This window comes from Mustelus asterias, chromosome 20 (assembly GCF_964213995.1).
Source record: "Mustelus asterias chromosome 20, sMusAst1.hap1.1, whole genome shotgun sequence".
NCBI classification, from domain to species: Eukaryota; Metazoa; Chordata; class Chondrichthyes; order Carcharhiniformes; family Triakidae; genus Mustelus; species Mustelus asterias.
The window spans coordinates 35574969-35595386 of NC_135820.1; the positions used below are offsets into that span (position 1 = coordinate 35574969).

At 42.4% G+C, this 20418-nt stretch overlaps 1 protein-coding gene across 1 annotated transcript in view; it reads left to right on the forward strand.

Moving 5' to 3' along the window:
* Positions 1–20418, forward strand: part of ctnnbl1 (catenin, beta like 1) — a 186944-nt gene that overhangs the window by 37087 nt on the left and 129439 nt on the right. Inside the window, exons 4-5 of the mRNA XM_078236405.1 lie at positions 3454–3593; positions 4625–4722. Of these exons, the coding sequence (XP_078092531.1) occupies positions 3454–3593; positions 4625–4722 (238 nt within the window). The remainder of the gene's footprint in view (positions 1–3453; positions 3594–4624; positions 4723–20418) is intronic.

A 20418-nucleotide genomic window follows, 5' to 3' on the forward strand; every position in this document is an offset into this window, starting at 1 on the left:
CAGTCCCTTGAACATAAGAACATAAGAAATAGGAGCAGGAGTAGGCCATCTAGCCCCTCGAGCCTGCCCCGCCATTCAATAAGATCATGGCTGATCTGAAGTGAATCAGTTCCACTTATCTGCCTGCTCCCCATAACCCTTAATTCCCCTACCGATCAGAAATCCATCTATCCGTGACTTAAACATATTCAACGAGGTAGCCTCCACCACTTCCGTGGGCAGAGAATTCCAGAGATTCACCACCCTCTGAGAGAAGAAGTTCCTCCTCAACTCTGTCCTAAACTGACCCCCCCTTTATTTTGAGGCTGTGCCCTCTAGTTCTGGTTTTCTTTCTAAGTGGAAAGAATCTCTCCACTTCTACCCTATCCATCCCCTTCATTATCTTATATGCCTCTATAAGATCACCCCTTAGCCTTCTAAACTCCAACGAGTATAAACCTAATCTGCTCAATCTCTCCTCATAATCTACACCCCTCATCTCCGGTATCAACCTGGTGAACCTTCTCTGCACTCCCTCCAAGGCCAATATATCCTTTCGCAAGTAAGGGGACTAAAACTTAAGTAAGGGGCGGCACGGTAGCACAGTGGTTAGCACTGCTGCTTCACAGCCCTGGGTTCGAATCCCTGCTTGGGTCACTGTCTGTGTGGAGTTTGCACGTTCTTCCTGTGTCTGCGTGGGTTTCCTCCGGGTGCTCCGGTTTCCTCCCACAGTCCAAAGATGTGCGGGTTAGGTTAATTGGCCATGCTAAATTGCCCCTTAGTGTCCTGGGATCCATAGGTTAGAGGGATTAGCGGGTAAATATGTGGGGATAGGGCCTGGGTGGGATTGTGGTTGGTGCAGACTCGATGGGCCGAATGGCCTCTTTCTGGACTGTAGGGTTTCTATGATTTCTATGAAAACTGCACACAGTATTCCAGCTGCGGCCTCACCAATGCCTTGTACAGATGCAGCAAGACTTCTCTGCTTTTATATTCTATCCCCCTCGCGATAAATGCCAACATCCCATTTGCCGCCTTGATCACCTGTTGTACTTGCAGACTGAGATTTTGCGACTCCTGCACAAGGACCCCCAGATCCCTTTGCACAGTAGCATGTTGTAATTTTTTTCCATTTAAATAATAATCCAAATTGCTATTATTTCTTCCAAAGTGAATAACCTTGCATTTGCCAACGTTATACTCCATCTGCCAGATCCTCGCCCACTCACTCAGCCTATTCAAATCTCTCTGCAGACCTTCCGCTTCCTCCACGCAATTCACTTTCCCACTTATCTTCGTGTCATCAGCAAACTTTGTTACCCTACACTCAGTCCCCTCCTTCAGATCATCTATGTAAATAGTAAACAGTTGAGGCCCCAGTACCGATCCCTGCGGCACGCCACTAGTCACCATCTGCCAACCAGAAAAGCACCCATTTATTCCACCACTGAACCTGCACCACTATTCAATAAGATCCAATTGTCACCTCCTGCCTACCCCTGATTACCTTGCACCCCCTTGTTGTTCAAGAACCTATCTACCTCTACCTTAAAAATATTTAGAGACTTTGCTTCCACTGACTTTTGAGGAAGCAAATTCTACCTTCTGAGAGAAAACTTTTCTCTTCATCCCTGTCTTAAATGGGCAACGCTTTATTTTTAAGCAGTGATCCCGAGTTCTAGATTCTCCGACAAGAGGAAACATCCACTCCAAATCCACCCTGTCAAGCCCCCTGAGGATCTTAAAGGTTTCAATCAAGTCTTTTAAACTCCAGTCGATAAAAGCATAGTTTGTCCAATCTTTCCTCACCTGCTCAATCCTTGTATTAGTCTAGTAAACCTTCTTTGAACTGCTTCTATTGTACATTCTTCTACCTGAATAATGTGGCCTCACCAGTTGTCCTGTACAACTGAAGCATAACCTCCCTATTTTGTATTCAACTCCCTTTGCAATAGACAGTAACATTTTATTAGCTTTCCTAATTATTTGCTGTACCTGCAAAGAGATACCTAGATCCTTCTGCGGAACAACAGATACCTCCAAAAATAGAGACACCCACAAGTATCTTGCATTATAGTAGATACAAACTGATGGTTCTATAAGTGCAGGTCAGTGGGACTAGGCATAAAATGGTTCGGCACAGACAAGAAGGGCCAAAAGGCCTGTTTCTGAGCTGTAATTTTCTATGGTTCTATGAACCTTGAAACTAGGAAAACTTACAAATTACAAAGGAAGAGAGAGTAGGGGTTCAAGGAAAGAGTAGGTGCTAGGAATTTGGAGGATGGAGCTCAATTGCAGAGGCAGGAGTAACATCAAAGAGATGCAGTGGGAGGTGAGGTGAGCAGGTAATAAAGTGGCATAATCAAGGGGCAAGGAACAAGAACTAAGAGTTGAGAGATTGAGGCTCAAATGAGTGGTGGGGGTGGGGGGGGGGGGGTGGTGGTGGTGGGGGGGGGGGGGGGGGGGGGGGGGGGGGGGAGGAGGAGCCAGGACTGAACAAGATTTTTAAACTGAGGGCTCCTTCACCACATGTGCCTATTTTGAGAGAGACTTTTATTTGATATGAAAGGGAAGGGGATAAATATCTGATGGAGAGGCATCAAAGGCTCTAAGAGTTCCAAGAGTGAGTGTGAACGCCAGAGGGGCTGAACACAATTCTCTCGTGTTGTTATTTTCTGATGATCTTTCTTTGCTTTCTTTTCTCGTTCTTGGTACTTCTCATCCCAGAATTGGGATATCCTTCCCTCAATGAAAAAGGACCCCAGTATGGTGATGAGCTGGGAAATGCAACAAACAGAAAAGAGAACTGAAATCTGTTTTTGTCACCTCCTCCAGCCTTCCAATCTGCTGAAAACTTTGATTTCCCCAAACATTGTCTCTTGTGCAACCCCCACCCTCTTTTGTTCCATCATAGGTAGGTTCTGGCTTCAACCATCTAGGCCCTAAGTTGTGGAATTCCTACAATTTTTGATATTGCAATGAAAAATACTCTCTACATAAAATCCAAATGGATTTCCACAATAATTTTTGTTTCATATTTGTACCATAGTCGTCCAATTTTATTACAATAGATATCAACATTTTATATATGCTCCCTCTCTTGTACATAGAATGGAATGAAGATTGAAAGTGTTTCCTTATAATGAAGTACAAGGTAGAAATATGATTAAAAGATCATCTTAGAAATTGAGCAATTTATACAGATTCTATGAGCCTTGCGAGTATTACTGTCTATAATAGTTCCTTGTTAGCTACATATTTTTAAATGTCTTTGTGTATTTGTTTTGCATTTCAATAAATTTCTTACAGTAAAACAAATATGTCACCTGTGTCCTTATCTATCTTTACTCTTGAACTTTATAATAGAAATGTCTTTTTTGTAAAATTGCAAGTCAATAAAATATATTTAGCCTGCCATTCATTCTGTAATGTTATCCAACCATTTAATGCTGCCCTGTTCTGCTTGATTTGCAGATTTATGGAGTCAGAGCTGGATTTAAACGATATTATACAGGAAATGCATGTGATTGCAACCATGCCTGATCTCTATCATTTGCTAGTAGAACTCAATGCCGTGCAGTCCCTGATTGGTCTGCTCGGTCATGAAAATACTGATATCCTTTTGATGTTGGGTAGCTGTGAAGTAAAATCTCTAGACAACCCACAATATGCAACAGTCATCCAAAGTATTTAGAATGCGGAGTGTCTTTATCACATAGTGATGCAACATTGGCTTAATTCGACTAGTCCATAGCAGAACTTTCAGGACGTCATTTGCAAATAGCCATTCATCTGAGCATCAGTATTTTTGAGTGTGTCCTGTAATAGACCTATGTACGTCACAAGCACATCAATGATGTGGGCAAGTTTTGTGGTCCTTTTCCACATAGAAAACCACTTATATGACCTACCTCAGGAGTTTTTGTTTTGGTCCACATCCATTAATCATGCCCAATTCTAACTCAGCAGCTCTTAACATAGTTAAAGGGTTTTTATGAAAAGACTAATGAGGGTTATATATTAATTATGTTAATCTATATTTAAGCAGGTTGTATAGAACAGTACAGCACAGAACAGGCCCTTCGGCCCACGATGTTGTGCCGAGCTTTATCTGAAACCAAGATCAAGCTATCCCACTCCCTATCATTCTGGTGTGCTCCATGTGCCTATCCAATAACTGCTTAAATGTTCCTAAAGTGTCTGACTCCACTATCACTGCAGGCAGTCCATTCCACACCCCAACCACTCTGCGTAAAGAAGCTACCTCTGATATCCTTCCTATATCTCCCACCATGAACCCTATAGTTATGCCCCCTTGTAATAGCTCCATCCACCCGAGGAAATAGTCTTTGAACGTTCACCTTATCTATCCCCTTCATCATTTTATAAACCTCTATTAAGTCTCCCCTCAGCCTCCTCCGCTCCAGAGAGAACAGCCCCAGCTCCCTCAACCTTTCCTCATAAGACCTACCCTCCAAACCAGGCAGCGTCCTGGTAAATCTCCTCTGCACTCTTTCCAGCGCTTCCACATCCTTCTTATAGTGTTATTTTGTATGTTATTTTTAAAAAAGTTATCTCTGTTCAATAGCCTTGTTTGCATGCAGATTTTTAAAAATGTGTTATATGATCTTTAACAAACTGCTACATGTGTCCATTGCGGTTGTGGACCTGCTGCAGGAGCTGACTGATATAGATACCCTCCATGAGAGTGAAGAAGGGGCGGAGGTCCTCATAGATGCTTTAGTGAGTACAATGTTTTTGCTCCTTAGGGATGACTTGACTGTAGCCTGATGATTGTACAGGATTTTGGCTGCTGTTCTTATTTTTTTTTCTTATTAAATACTTTAGCCTATTGGAGCTCTATCTAATAGCATTACAAAAATTTTGCAGCTATTCCATAGTTCCCCACGGTATTGTGATTCCCATTACTGTTGAAATGACATCTGTGTCTCTGTTATGAACTGCAGGAAGGTTTGAGAGGATTAATTTTTGACTAGTTTACAAAGCTCACATCTGAACATTTGGCTTTAACGTGAAATGGTCGGGAGTATGACTTTTCAAGGTAGACACATGCAAGAAAGGACAGATGCTATTTATCCATTCAGTTTGGACCAGCATGAGTGGAATTAAATGTTGTTTCCCAGGGTTTATATTTGTGATAGTGCTAAGTTTATTTCTTGTCCTGATAATACTGAATTGTCAGCCACACAATTGTTACTTCTCTGCAGGAAATTACAAAAGAATCTAAGTATTTTTAGACTTCTTTTAAAGTGGTTGCCCTGATAATTTATGGCAACCAAGGTGAGATTCGATAGCTCATGCTCAAAATAGGCATAAATTTAGAGTTGTTTCCCACATTATAAACCTACATCGGAGTGTACAATTACATTTTGATAGTTCATAATGTGAAAGATTCTGAAAGAGCCTACCTAATGTCTGAATTCAATCTTTGTTATGATGAGACAGATGTATTGATCAGTTACTTCAAACACAGGAATCAGATCCTGAAGCGAATATTTATAAATTGAAAGGGTTTTATGAAGTTACAGACTATGTAAGAATTGTGAATAACAATTATTTCTAAGTGAAACAATAGTTTGTGGCTAGCACTGCTGCCTCACAGCGCCCGAGACCTGGGTTCGATTCCCAGCTTGGGTCACTGTGCAGAGTCTGCATGTTCTTCCTGTGTCTGTGTGGGTTTTCTCCGAGTTCTCCGGTTTCCTCCCACAGTTCAAAAGGCATGCTGGTTAGGTGCATTGGTCATGCTAAATTCTCCCTCCGTGTACCTGAACAGAGTGTACCCGAACAGGCGCCGGAGTGTGGCGACTAGGGGATTTTCACAGTAACTTCATTGCAGTGTTAATGTAAGCCACTTGTGACACTAATAAATAAACTTTAACTTAGTTTCTGTGCAGTGTTTGATCGCTCAAAATTTCTCCTTTAATAAATCAGAGACCATCAACCAACCTTTCAGATCTTCACTCGAGATTTTATTAATAAACTGAAACAAATGCAATTCATATCTCTAAAGTCAACAGAAACGATAATACCCACACTGACTCAATACTGTACCATGCATATATGTTGTAGACAGAGATGATCTATTATTTGAATTATTTGTATAAGCGTATCATCCAGAAATACAAGATTAATTTTGGAACTTTTTGAACTAATTTGTATGAAGTTCAATACCAACCGGATCACATTCCACAAATGTTGAGAGCTTATTTTCTTATTCAGCCAAACAAAAAGATAAAGAACAATGGTTTTTCTGCACTAAATCCTTTCTCTAATGAGAAATGTAGAAATGTGTGGAGACTAAAGTTCATTTTCTTAGTAACAGCAAGAGCGCACCATAATTTTGCTTATAGTAACCAGAACATGATCTGGGTATCTTGAATTCATCCAGCAATTTTGGAATGAGCTCTTCTCCACCTCGTGAAGTTGCATGCAGATATGGGGAAGTTTAAGATACCATTTATGGTATTTCTCTACACTGATAATCAGATGAACAAGGTGAAGCTTCCCAATGTCCTTAGCATGCAGTTTCCTAGTTTTCTTTACAGAAATCCATTAAGTGAGTTGTTTTATGTCTGGTCCTCTGAGTTTTGTTTCTCTGTTCATTTGACTGTGGCACTGGTGAATTTACATTTGGGTGGATTTTCAGATATTAGATCACTTCTGTGTGAAATCAGCAATTGCAGGAATACCTGAAGGCGCAAAATCTTTTTATACTTTCTGGTGAATCTCTTCAAAGTGCTAGCCCTCGTAGCTTGGTAGGGGGAAGGAGGGAGGAAGTATAGAGTTAGTAATAAAAGGGTGAAGCATTTTCTGATACACTTACCTTTGTGAAAATGCACCTGAGTTGAGCAGTGGAGAAGGGGGTGCTTTTGGGACTGCAAAAAATGTGGAGGGGGACTGGAGCGCCAAGAAAAATGTAGAGTTTGGAGTTTGTTTGTGCGCATGTAATTTTACTCTCGGCAATGTTATAATCCAGGTCAGAAACTCCAAGGTGTTTTATGAAGTCAGCCTAGATCATAAGTTTTGCACATTGAATTTTGGCACTGGTAAGCATAAGATGTTTCACTCCGGGTATGATTCAAATGACCCACTAGGGAGCTTTAATTAAACAAAGTTCATTTAAGAATACAGTTAACACATAATAGGACAATTATCAATAGCTTCTACCAATTACAAACAAGGAAAAAAACAATCCTGATATTGTATATACCTTAACAGCTCAATGTATTGTTCCAAACAAACAAACACTCTTTAAAAACATACACCCATTCCAGGTTCAGCTAAGAAAGGAAGAATGTTCACGTGATTGTGCAGTTCTGCAACACCTGCTATGAATTAGTCCTTTGGATAGAGAATTCCCAGCCCTGGAGCTTCCAGTCCAACTCGAGGTAGATCCACCGCTTGCCTCTAGCTAGCAAACTATCAACAGCAAAAGTTTCACTCTAGAAAGGCAAGAAAAGCTGCTTCCAACTAGCCAGCAGAATTTATAATACCAGGGAGAGACTCAAAACGCATTCCATCCAGCCTGGAGTCCAAACATCTTCTTGTGAGAGGGGAGAAAACTGTCCCACCTGATCTATCAATCATTCCTCCCCCCACTAACAATTCAAAAGCGTTGTAAAACTTATAAACTCCAGGAGAGGGCATTGGGCCCAAATTAAAAAATAAACAAAAAGCCTATTATATGACTCTAGCAACAGTAAAAGCACATTGTTGTAGGGAAAAATCCCTTGTACCAGTGCATTCAAAGAAGTCGAGTCGCAAGGCAACGTTCAAAGTGTTTTTCTTTATTGTACAATTACTGGGAACCCAGGGAGAACCAACGTAACCAGCTCCGAAACAGTGGCTTGGCCAAGTTGATCTCAATCCTTTCACATCAGCTCTGGATCTTTATAGGGATCCAAATTCGAGCGGGAACATTTGATTATGCATTTTTACAATATGTATAAAGTGGTCTGTTGGGTCAGGAAGTTCTCTGGGAGGCTTGTCAATTTGCATTTGTATGGTGTGTGTTTGTGTTAATGGGACTACCTGTTCTTGCCCCGGTGTTTTAATGTGTTTCCCATTATCCGAATTGACCTCATTGTTTTGTGTCTGTGTTCCCTGCTTGCGAGATTAGGTGTTAATGTCATTTTGTCCTGCTGTGTGTAGGGAGATTTAATCTAATCTTTTATTCCTTTTACCCTAGTTTGTTAAGTTTCTTTGCCTGCCTTGGCCATTTTATTCCTGTAATATTTTATTGATAGTCTGGTTATGCCATATAGCCCACTCTCGGTCTTGACTCGCAGATATCCCGATCTTCCTTGGGCAAAGGCTGGTTTAAAATGCAGCTTCGCGCTGTTGCTGGGCAGAATAAGGATCTTTCGTTGGCTTTGAAATTTAAAGGTCTCTCAGCTGTGCAGAGGGGGTTTGAACGAATATCCATCCGGGTGTTCCCCTTTGCATTGTAGGCACGTTATGAATGGTGCCAATATGGCTTTTGGAAAATTGCCTACTTCAACATCGACTCCATCAGGTTGACAACAAGCACAAAAGGCCCTCTTAAAGGAACTGCAGAGAAACATGATTAAAATATATTTCTTAAAGGCACAGTAGCGTCACAGCACGGCCGTACAAGCATCAGTGCTTTTAGTTGAGGGATGTGATTCAGAACATCTAGAGAACTTATTTTTCAATAAGTGCCATGAGGTTGATGGGACATCAGTATTATAATTCATTCTAAAGGACAGCATCTCTGATGTGCAGCACTGTCTCATGATTATCAAGACAAGGTTTTATGCTCAAGTCCTGCAGCTTGACAGGACTGTTAAGAGTGGATTGTCTTTCAGGTCCATGAAATAACCGGTAACAATGGGGAAAGAGGAGAGGGAAGCCTCCATTTTTGGAATCTGGTCATACTCCATTAGAATATGGAAGCAGTTGGGGAGGGGCTGGAAACCTGGCATTGTGTGCGAGGTGAGACTTTGGGACTCTTGAAGGCAAGAGGACTTGGGGTGAAGGGCAGTTGTGGGAACTCAAAGAACATGAAGAGAGGGAGAAAAAAGCTATATGGGAATTAGGAGCGAGGTGGTGTGACATGTCATTGATTTGCCTTTAAGTTTTCTGATAAGCAATACCAGTCAATAATGATTCGAAGATTACTGTTTTGAAGCCTGGATTTCGTCAAAATGGAATGGAACATGTGTTAGGAATCAGTGAATTACCTGCCAGCCAATTTGCTCAGGTGGCCTGGCGGCTGGATTGTGAATGAGTTCAATTCCCGTTCTGGCTGAGGTTATTCATGAAAGCCCCACCTTCTCAACCTTGCCCTTCGCATGAGGTGTGATCCTTGGGTAAATCACCACCAGTCAGCTCTCCCCCTCAAAGGGCTGCCTATGGTCATCTGGGACTATGGTGACTACCTTTTTACCTTTATTTGCCAAATATTATTTACCAGGGAAACTCTTTTAAATAAAAGTGTTTGGGTCCTGGTAGTATTTGGTGGCCTTACAGTGAAGTCAGACAAATCATAGAATCCCTGCACTGCAGAAGAGGCCACTCAACCCATCGAGTCTGCACCGACTCTCCGACAGAGTATCTCAAGAGGCCCTCTGTCCTGCCGTATCCCTGTAACCATGGCAAAGGCGCAATTTAGTATGACCAGATCACCAAACCTGCACATCTTTGGACTGTGGGAAGAAACCGGAGGAAAAACACATGGGGAGAATGTGCAAATTCCACACAGTCACCCAAGGCTGGAATTGAATCCGAGTCACTGGAGCGGAGAGGCAGCAGTGCTAACTACCGTGCCGCCGGGCTGCCAGTTGGAAAATGTAACAATCCAGCATTTAATTAACTGCTTCACTAGATCAGGCTGTTAGGATTGAGAGGTGGGTAAATTTAAGAGCAAATTCAAAAATGCAGGGTCAGGATGGATCAAGTTACAATTGCTTAGTCAAAAAGTACATCAGGGGTCCATAGAAAGTCAAAGAGCTGCATATGGTGCAGAAGGGAATGAAAAAATTGTAGTTTTTTTCCCCCCAGTGTGTTTGTTGTTTCAAATCTCTCAGCTTAAAAGACGCTGTCATTCTTTGTGACGCAACACACATCCAAGGTCCTGTAAACGGGAACAAAGTCGAAATATTAAATATGAAGGTTGATGTTTGTGATTAGAGATGTTTACGATTAGAGTGTTACATTTCACCTATTATTAAATTTATCTTAATTTCTGAGCATAAAATCTCAAACTCCACTTTCATTTTATGTAATTTGTTTCAAGAATTAACTTTTCAAACGTTAAAACAATGTTACTAATTCTGATATTCCAGCATGGATTTGGCTCAGTTTTGGCTTATTTGGAAGCAGATCTTAAACTTGTGTTTAAGTGGCCATCCCCACTTGCTACTAAAAATCATGAATGTGCTAGCCCTCACGATAAATAATGTGTTGACTATTGTTTTTAAAATAAAATTGGAATTTTGGATGAACTGCTACTTTCAATTTTATTTTGACTGGAGTATTTCTGTTGACTAGAGCTAATTGTATGGTGGTCATGAGAGTCAGATGTAATATTAACGAATGTGATGTTCTAAACATTGAGTCATTTGAGCTAGGACTCCATTGGTATGATGGAATTTGTGAAATGATTGCAAACAGGTTTTCAAATTTCCTTTTGAGTTTTGGTAATAAACTAGTGCTTTAATAATTTTAACACATTTTACACTTTTAATTTTTAAATTTGTAATTAATTTGTTCTACTAAGTGTAAAGTTAACATAGAATTCTATAAACAGCAAATTGAGTTTTTGCACGTGCCTTGTTGGTGAACTTGGAGCGTGGATTGGTACTTGGGACTACGATGTTGTGGCCATTACAGAGACATGGTTAGAACAGGGACAGGAATGGTTGTTGGTAGTTCCGGGGTATAGATGTTTCAGTAAGAGTAGGGAAGGTGGTAAAAGAGGTGGTGGAGTAGCATTGTTAATCAAGGATAGTTTAACGGCTGCAGAAAGGCAGTTCGAGGGGGATCTGCCTTGAGGTAATATGGGCAGAAGTTAGAAATAGGAAAGGAGTGGTCACGTTGTTAGGAGTTGTCTATCGGCCCCCAAATAGTAATAGAGATGTGGAGGAAGAAATTGCAAAGCAGATTATGGATAGGTGTGGAGGTCACAGGGTAGTTGTCATGGGTGACTTTAACTTTCCAAATATTGATTGGAACCTTTATAGGTCGAATAGTTCGGATGGGGCAGATTTGTACAGTGTGTGCAGGAGGGTTTTCTGACACAATATGTGGATAGGCCGACAAGAGGTGGGGCCACGTTGGATTTGGTACTGGGAAATGAACCTGGCCAAGTGTTAGATTTGGTTGTGGGAGAGCACTTTGGAGATAGCGACCACAATTCGGTGTCTTTCGTTATTGCAATGGAGAGGGATAGGGCCGTACGGCAGGGCAAGGTTCATAATTGGGGGAGGGGTAATTATGATGTGATTAGGCAAGAATTAGGGAGCATAAGATGGGAACAGAAACTGTCATGGAAAGGCACAAATGAAAAGTGGAGCTTGTTCAAGGAACAAATACTGCGTGTCCTTGATAGGTATGTCCCTGTCAGGCAGGGAGGAAATGGCCGAGTGAGGGAACCGTGGTTCACGAAAGAGGTTGAATGTCTTGTCAAGAGGAAGAAGGAAGCGTATGTAAGGATGAGAAAACAAGGTTCAGTTGGGTCCATTGAGGGTTACAAATTAGCAAGGAATGAGCTAAAAAAAGGGCTTAGGAGAGCTAGGAGGGGGCATGAGAAGCCCTTGGCGGATCGGATCAAGGAAAACCCCAAGGCTTTTTACTCTTATGTGAGGAATAAAAGAATGACCAGGGTGAGGTTAGGGCCGGTCAAGGACAGTAGTGGGAACTTGTGCATGGAGTCAGAAGAGATAGGAGAGGCGATGAATGAATACTTTTCTTCAGTGTTCACCAAGGAGAGGGGCCATGTTTTTGAGGATGAGATGGAAGATGTATTAGCAATTTTGAAAAACCTGAAGGTCGATAAGTCCCCTGGGCCAGATGAGATATATCCTAGGATTCTTTGGGAGGCAAGAGATGAGATTGCAGAGCCTTTGGTTTTGATCTTTAGGTCCTCACTGTCCACGGGGATATTGCCAGAGGACTGGAGAGTGGCAAATGTTGTTCCTCTGTTCAAGAAAGGAAATAGGAATGACCCTGGTAATTATAGGCCGGTTAGTTTTACTTCGGTGGTCGGTAAGTTAATGGAAAAGGTCCTGAGGGATAGGATTTACAACCATTTCGAAAGATGCAGCTGAATGCGGGATAGTCAACATGGATTCGTGAAGGGTAAGTCTTGCCTCACAAATTTGACAGAATTTTTTGAGGAGGTAACTAAGTGTGTCGATGAAGGTAGAGCCATATTATGCCATATACATGAATTTTAGTAAGGCATTTGATAAGGTCCCCCATGGTCAGCTCATGAAGAATGTGAGGAGGTGTGGGATAGAGGGAAACTTGGCCGATTGGATAAGTAACTGGCTATCTCATAGAACACAGTAAGAGTTTTAACAACAGGTTAAAGTCCAACAGGTTTATTTGGTAGCAAATACCATTAGCTTTCGGAGCGCTGCTCCTTCGTCAGATGGAGTGGAAATGTGCTCTCAAACAGTGCACAGAGACACAAAATCAAGTTACAGAATACTGATTAGAATGCGAATCCCTACAGCCAACCAGATCTTAAAGATACAGGCAATGTAGGTGGAGGGAGCATTAAGCACAGGTTAAAGAGATGTGTATTGTCTCCAATCGTTCTCCAAGGCGGCCTTCACGACACACGACAGCGCAGAGTCGCTGAGCAGAAACTGATAGCCAAGTTCCGCACACATGAGGACTGCCTAAACCGGGATGTTGGATTTATGTCACATTATCAGTAACCCCCACAGCTTGCCTCCTGGACTTGCGGGCTGTCCTGTCTGGAGACAATACACATCTCTTTAACCTGTGCTTAATGCTCCCTCCACCCACATTGTGTGTCTTTAAGATCTGGTAGGGATTCGCATTCTAATCAGTATTCTGTAACTTGATTTTGTGTCTCTGTGCCCTGTTTGAGAGCACATTTCCACTCCATCTGACGAAGGAGCAACGCTCCGAAAGCTAATGGTATTTACTACCAAATAAACCTGTTGGACTTTAAGCTGGTGTTGTTAAAACTCTTACTGTGTTCACCCCAGTCCAACACCGGCATCTCCACATCATATCTCATAGAAGACAGAGGGTGGTGGTGGATGGAAAATTTTCAGACTGGAGACCAGTTACCAGGAGGGGGGGGCTGAAGGGTGGATCAGTAAATTTGCGGATGACACCAAGATTGGTGGAGTAGTGAATGAGGTGGAGGGCTGTTGTAGGCTGGAAAGAGACATTGATAGGATGCAGAGCTGGGCTGAAAAATGGCAGATGGAGTTTAACCCTGATAAGTGTGAGGTGATTCATTTTGGTAGGACAAATTTGAATGCGGATTGCAGGGTCAAAGGTAGGGTTCTGAGGAATGTGGAGGAACAGAGAGATCTTGGGGTTCATATCCACAGATCTCTGAAGGTTGCCACTCAAGTGGATAGAGCCGTGAAGAAGGCCTATAGTGTGTTAGCGTTTATTAACAGTTTATTTGAGTTTAAGAGCCGTGGGGTTATGCTGCAACTGTACAGGACCTTGGTGAGACCACATTTGGAATATTGTGTGCAGTTCTGGTCACCTCACTATAAGAAGGATGTGGAAGCACTGGAAAGAGTGCAAAGGAGATTCACCAGGATGCTGCCTGGTTTGGAGGGTAGGTCTTATGAGGAAAGGTTGAGGGAGCTAGGGCTTTTCTCTTTAGAGCGGAGGAGGTTGAGAGGCGACTTAATAGAGGTTTATAAGATGATGAGGGGATAGATAGAGTGGACGTTCAGAGACTATTTCCTCGGTTGGGTGTAGCTGTTACTAGGGGGCATAACTATAAGGTTCGTGGTGGAAGATATAGAAGGGATGTATGAGGTAGGTTCTTTACTCAGAGAGTGGTTGGGGTGTGTAATGGGTGGCCTGCTGTGATAGTGGAGTCAGACACTTTAGGAACTTTCAAGCGGTTATTGGATAGGCACATGGAGCACACTAGAATGATAGGGAGTGGGATAGCTTGATCTTGGTTTCGGAAAAGGTTCGGCACAACATGGTGGGCCGAAGGGCCTGTACTGTGCTGTACTGTTCTATGTTCTATGTTAAATACAAAATAAGAGTAAAGTCCATTGTTGATGTTTGAAGAAACAGCGAAACACCATTATGGGAATCAGCTAATGTCTTTGTTCTGAACTGTTTTATTGGTCTGTCAGCAGATTCTCTGTTTCATATCATGCGCTGAATAATCATGCGTTTGCTCAGTGTATCAGCACAGAACCTGAATTCTTTATAATAGCAAACAGTAATTTGCAGATGGTTGACAATTTATTATTTAGATTTATTGGGAAGTGGGGAGGAGCAAAATTAATTATGAATTTAAATACTGACCCAGATAAGTTTTCTGAATAGAGAAGCATGGATCGATTCATTAAAGCATTGTCTCTCTTAAAAGTGAATTACTAGTGTTCGTTTTGTTAATTTAAAGTATAACTGTACTTAATTGGAGGAACAAAAACAGAAAATGCTGGAAATAGTGGCTGCTTCTGTGGAAAGAGAAACGGTTAATATTTCCAGTCAGATAACTTTTCATTCGATTTAGAGATATAATGGATATTAAGCAAGAACCCAGACACAATGGGTGGGAGAGGGAGTGATAACTGGTGAAATGGGCAAAATGCAGTGTAGATGAAATTCAACATAGAAGTATGAAGTGGTACATTTTAGAAGAAGAATGAGGAGAAGCAATATGAACTAAATGGACAATTTTAAACGTGATGTCGGCACAGAGGGACCCAAAAGGTGTCTGTGCAGAGAACTTTGACAGTGGCAGGACAAGTCGTTCATGCATTCTCCTGTTGCTTTGACTGATGAATGTTCAGCAAGATGACCAATTGTTCAACTTCTTGGTTGGTTTCATCTTATACGACGTTAAGCCAAATCTTGATTCATATATTTGATTACAAATCTTGCGTACATAGTCATTGTTGGAGGGGTGGATGAAGGCACTGGCCTTGTGGGATCCTCATGTTCTCTCTATAGACCTGATTCTGTTTTCCTCAAATGTTGATATTGTTTGATGGAAGAGACTGCTCCATTTAGATCTGACCAGAGTTGTGGGCTGCAACCTGCAGGCTCTGAGATTGGCTTTCCAGAATGTCCTTGGAGCTAAGTTTGTGACATCCTAAGGTGCTTGTTCCCATGCTCAACTGGCTGTAGAATATAATCTTTGGCATATGGAAATCCTCTATTCGGACCTCATTGCTGACCTGGTGAAGTTGAGCTTCAAAGGGCACACTTTTCATTCCAGGTATGTAGACCTTGTGAAAAATGTGGTGTTAGGAACTTTGTCCTGACACTTGAACTTGCAGATGGATCTTAAGCAGCAAAGGTGGAATCCATCAAGTTGTTTTCTGTGATACTGGAAAGTTGTCTGTGCTTCATGGCCACTGAGAAGTCATATGAGAACCACTGCTTAGTAGATTTTGACCTTTATTTTGCGACAAACTCCATACTTGCTCCAAAGCATGTGCGTGAGTCTTTTGAATGCTGAGCTTGCTTTTGTGAAGTGGTGGGCTAGTTAATCATCCAACACGATGTTGCAGAGGATACTGCCAAGATGGCACAACTTCTGAACTGAGTTGAGTGTTTTGTTGATCGTGACTGTGTGATCTTGGAGTTTCTGGCTAGGAAGGGGTAGGTTGGTACAAAATCTGTCTTTGGGCTGCAGGTTGCAGCCCAACATCATTCTGTGTTTACGATAGCTATCATCAGGATGGTCTGGATCATCTTTTTAAGGCAGCAATATTTGTACTGGATCTCCTACGGGACTTCACAGTTTACTATGTTGAAAGCTTTGGTAAGGGTCAGTGAACACTATATAAAGGTCCTTGTTCTGTTTGTGGCACTTTACTTGCATTTGAATTTGATGCACCACAATGATAATGTTGACTGTTCCTCATCCAGCGCAAAAACCACAATATACTTCTGGATACAGAGTCTGTAAAATGTGTGATAATTCTGTTGAGAATATCCCTTTCAATAATTTTTTTTGCTGTGGAGTGAAGTGAAATACCACAGTAATTGTCACAGATGGACGATCTTGTTTTCTGTTTGTGCAGATGAACTATGGAAGCATTCTTTAATCTTGGGACACAATTCCCAGGTTCGACATTAAGCGGTGGAGGCTAATAAGTCTCCTAGCCATGTTACGTTCTCCGTAGTTGAATGTTTAAGGTGGAATGTCAATGCTTGGAGATTTAGCACAGACGGTTGTTTTACGGCCTTAGTGACGCAGACCTGAGATGGATCAAGGGCAAGCTTGCCCAGAATCTGATGCTGTGGGAGTGATTCAATGGTGTTGTCACACTGTGGATTCTTGTTTCAGGGATTGATAAAGTGCTCTGCCCAATAAGCAAAAATCTGTTGCCTGTATTTTAGGAGCTGATTGCCACCTGCTGAGAGGATGAGTATTGTAGTACTCGTTTTGGGGCCACAGACAGATTGAAGACCTTCAGTCATGCTTATCAATAGCTTCCTGAAGCTCTTCAGCTTTGTTCTTCCACTAATGGCTCTTTATCTCTCTTAGATTGGCCTACAGCAGTTGTTTTGCTCAATGGTATCTGGCTTTTCTTGCTGGTGATTTTTTTGTCAGATAAAGTCAGATATGTGTATACAAACAGACTTTTGAAGATGGTAGGAAAAGTTAAGACTTCTTTAAAAGCAAATGGGATGTTTTGCTTTATTAATTGAGGAATAGGAGTTAGGCTGAGCCTTTATAAAACACTGGTTAGCCCTCGGGTGAAATAGTGGATGGACTTTTCCCAGGCTAGGGTTTGGAACAATGAATTGGGAAAACTACAGAAATGTCATTGGGCCAGTATCCTGACATGTTCCTGTCTCTTTCAGACTTTGTAAGAAGTCTCACAACACCAGGTTAAAGTCCAACAGGTTTATTTGGTAGCAAAAGCCACTAGCTTCCGGAGCGCTGCCCCTTCGTCAGGTAAGTGGGAGTTCTGTTCACAAACAGGGCATATAAAGACACAAACTCAATTTACAGAATAATGGTTGGAATGTGAGTCTTTACAGGCAATCAAGTCTTAAAGGTACAGACAATGTGAGTGGAGAGAGCATTAAGCACAGGTTAAAGAGATGTGTATTGTCTCCAGCCAGGACAGTTAGTGAGATTTTGCAAGCCCAGGCAAGTCGTGTGGGTTACAGATAGTGTGACATGGACCCAAGATCCCGGTTGAGGCCGTCCTCATGTGTGCGGAACTTGACTATCAGTCTCTGCTCAGCGACTCTGCGTTGTCATGTGTCATGAAGGCCGCCTTGGAGAACACTTACCCGAAGATCAGAGGCTGAATGCCCGTGACCGCTGAAGTGTTCCCCAACAGGAAGAGAACACTCTTGCCTGGTGATTGTCGAGCGGTGTTCATTCATCCGTTGTCGTAGCGTCTGCATGGTCTCCCCAATGTACCATGCCTCGGGACATCCTTTCCTGCAGCGTATCAGGTAGACAATGTTGGCCGAGTTGCAAGAGTATGTACCGTGTACCTGGTGGATGGTGTTCGCACGTGAGATGATGGCATCCATGTCGATGATCCGGCACGTCTTGCAGAGGTTGCTGTGGCAGGGTTGTGTGGTGTCGTGGTCACTGTTCTCCTGAAGGCTGGGTAGTTTGCTGTGGACAATGGTCTGTTTGAGGTTGTGCGGTTGTTTGAAGGCAAGAAGTGGGGGTGTGGGGATGGCCTTGGCGAGATTTTCGTCTTCATCAATGACATGTTGAAGGCTCCGGAGAAGATGTCGTAGCTTCTCCGCTCCGGGGAAGTACTGGACGACGAAGGGTACTCTGTCCGCCGTGTCCCGTGTTTGTCTTCTGAGAAGGTCGGTGCGGTTTTTTGCTGTGGCGCGTCGGAACTGTCGATCAATGTGTCGAGTGTCATATCCTGTTCTTATGAGGGCATCTTTCAGTGTCTGGAGGTGTCTGTTGTGATCCTCCTCATCTGAGCAGATCCTGTGTATACGGAGGGCTTGTCCGTAGGGGATGGTTTCTTTAACGTGTTTAGGGTGGAAGCTGGAGAAGTGGAGCATCGTGAGGTTATCCGTGGGTTTGTGGTACAGTGAAGTGCTGAGGTGACCGTCCTTGATGGAGATGCATGTGTCCAAGAATGCAACCGATTCCGGAGAGTAGTCCATGGTGAGTCTGATGGTGGGATGGAAGTTGTTGATGTCATCATATAGTTGTTTCAGTGATTGTTCACCAGGAGTCCAAAGGAAGAAAATGTCATCGATGTATCTAGTGTATAGCATCGGTTGAAGGTCCTGTGCGGTGAAGAGGTCTTTTTCGAACGTGTGCATGAAGATGTTGGCATATTGAGGTGCGAATTTGGTCCCCATGGCTGTTCCGTGTGTCTGGATGAAGAACTGGTTGTTGAAGGTGAAGACATTGTGGTCCAGGATGAAGCGGATGAGTTGTAAAATTGCATCTATAAGCTGGCAGTTGTCGACGTTGAGTACTGAGGCAGTTGCAGCAATGCCATCGTCATGGGGGATGCTGGTGTGGAGTGCCGAGACATCCATCATGACGAGGAATGCTCCTGGTTCAACTGCTCCATGTGTGCTGAGTTTCTGTCGGAAGTCCATAGTGTCGCGACAAAAGCTGGGGATTCTTTGTACAATGGGTTTCAGGATGCCCTCGACGTAGCCGGAGAGGTTCTCGCACAGGGTTCCATTGCCCGATACGATGGGACGGCCAGGTGTATTTGCCTTGTGTATCTTCGGGAAGCAGTAGAGATCTTTCAGACTTTGCCAGGGGTGGGTTGGCAGTAAACAGGAAACCCCAGTGGTTGAGGTAGGAAGACAATTGAGCAAATTGAAATGCTATTTTACACTTGCAGCACTTTTATCCCAGTGGCACAAAGGTTAACACCCTATGTTATCAAATAGGCAAATTCAAGAAGGCAAATGCATGGTGGGGAGTCATTGAGGTCTGAAACTGACCAGAACTTATGCATTATTAAGGAAAATAGCAAGCAATAGGCCAGCCATAGTAAATAGTTAGTGCTGATAGAAGCAACCCCTTGAGACAAATATATTAGCTATCAATTACAACATGGTGCTGGGAAACATGAAGTGTGCTTATTGCATTTTCTAACTCGAGGTACTCGCAAATTATACCAGAGTTTGTCTTTTCAGGGAGAAAGTGCAGAATGTAGTGTTACAGTCATAGCTAGGGTTTAGAGAAAGATCAACTTAGTGCGAGGTAAGTCCATTCAAAAGCCTGATGGCAGCAGGGAAGAAGCTGTTCTTGAGTCGGTTGGTACCTGACCCTCAAACTTTTGTATCTTTTTCACGGTGGAAGAGAGTATGTCTGGGGTGCGTGGGGTCCTTAATTATGTTGGCTGCTTTTCCAAGGCAGCGGGATGTGTAGATAGAGTCAATGGATGTGAGGCTGGTTTGCATGATAGACTGGGCTTCATTCATGACCCTTTGTAGTTCTTGCAGTTGTGGGCAGAGCAGGAGCCATACCAAACTGTGATACAACCAGAACGAATGCTGTTGTTTAACAAAACTTTTGTTTTGCAGAAGTTGTTTACAGGAGGGCAGTACTAATTCATCTTTCTCAAGTGCTGAAGTATCTACTTCACTTTATTCAAATGTATCTCTGTGAAAATAAATTTATATTTAATATGCATAACAAAAATGAAGGCCAGAATATTTTTGGCTCTGCCGTGGTGGGGACAGAGTCGGTGAATGCCTCAAGGCAGCCAAATGTCCATTGACTTTAGCGGGACTGAAAGATCCCACTGGTGGGCAGGGTCAGAAAATTCAGCCCAAGATGTTCCTGACTAGTCTTTAAATCGATATTGATTTGCTTAATTCAGTTATGTTAAGGAGACAGCTGCATTCTGAGAAGACCTGTCCCGTCTAAATTCATTTTTTTAAGGACCATTTCCCTTAGTTTTGCATGGGACAGTAACCAAGCCCCACATTTCTTTGAAGATGCTGTGGGATTAGTTCAAGTGTGTGGATGGCAAGTACTTTTTTGAATTTTGGAAATAGTTATGCCAATTTTGTAACACTTCTAATTGTTTCAGTAGTTCTTTTTTATTAGCTTGGAATTTTGAGAATTATTGAGTTTGACCTGAAACCTCTGGAGAGATTGCTGAAATAGAAAGATCAAAAGTAGCTTACCAGATACTTCTCTGTTTTGTGAGAAGAAAGAATTGTTGCACATATAAAACTTAAATTCTGTTAGCAATTAAATGCTTTACAAAATACAGTGCATAAAATAAG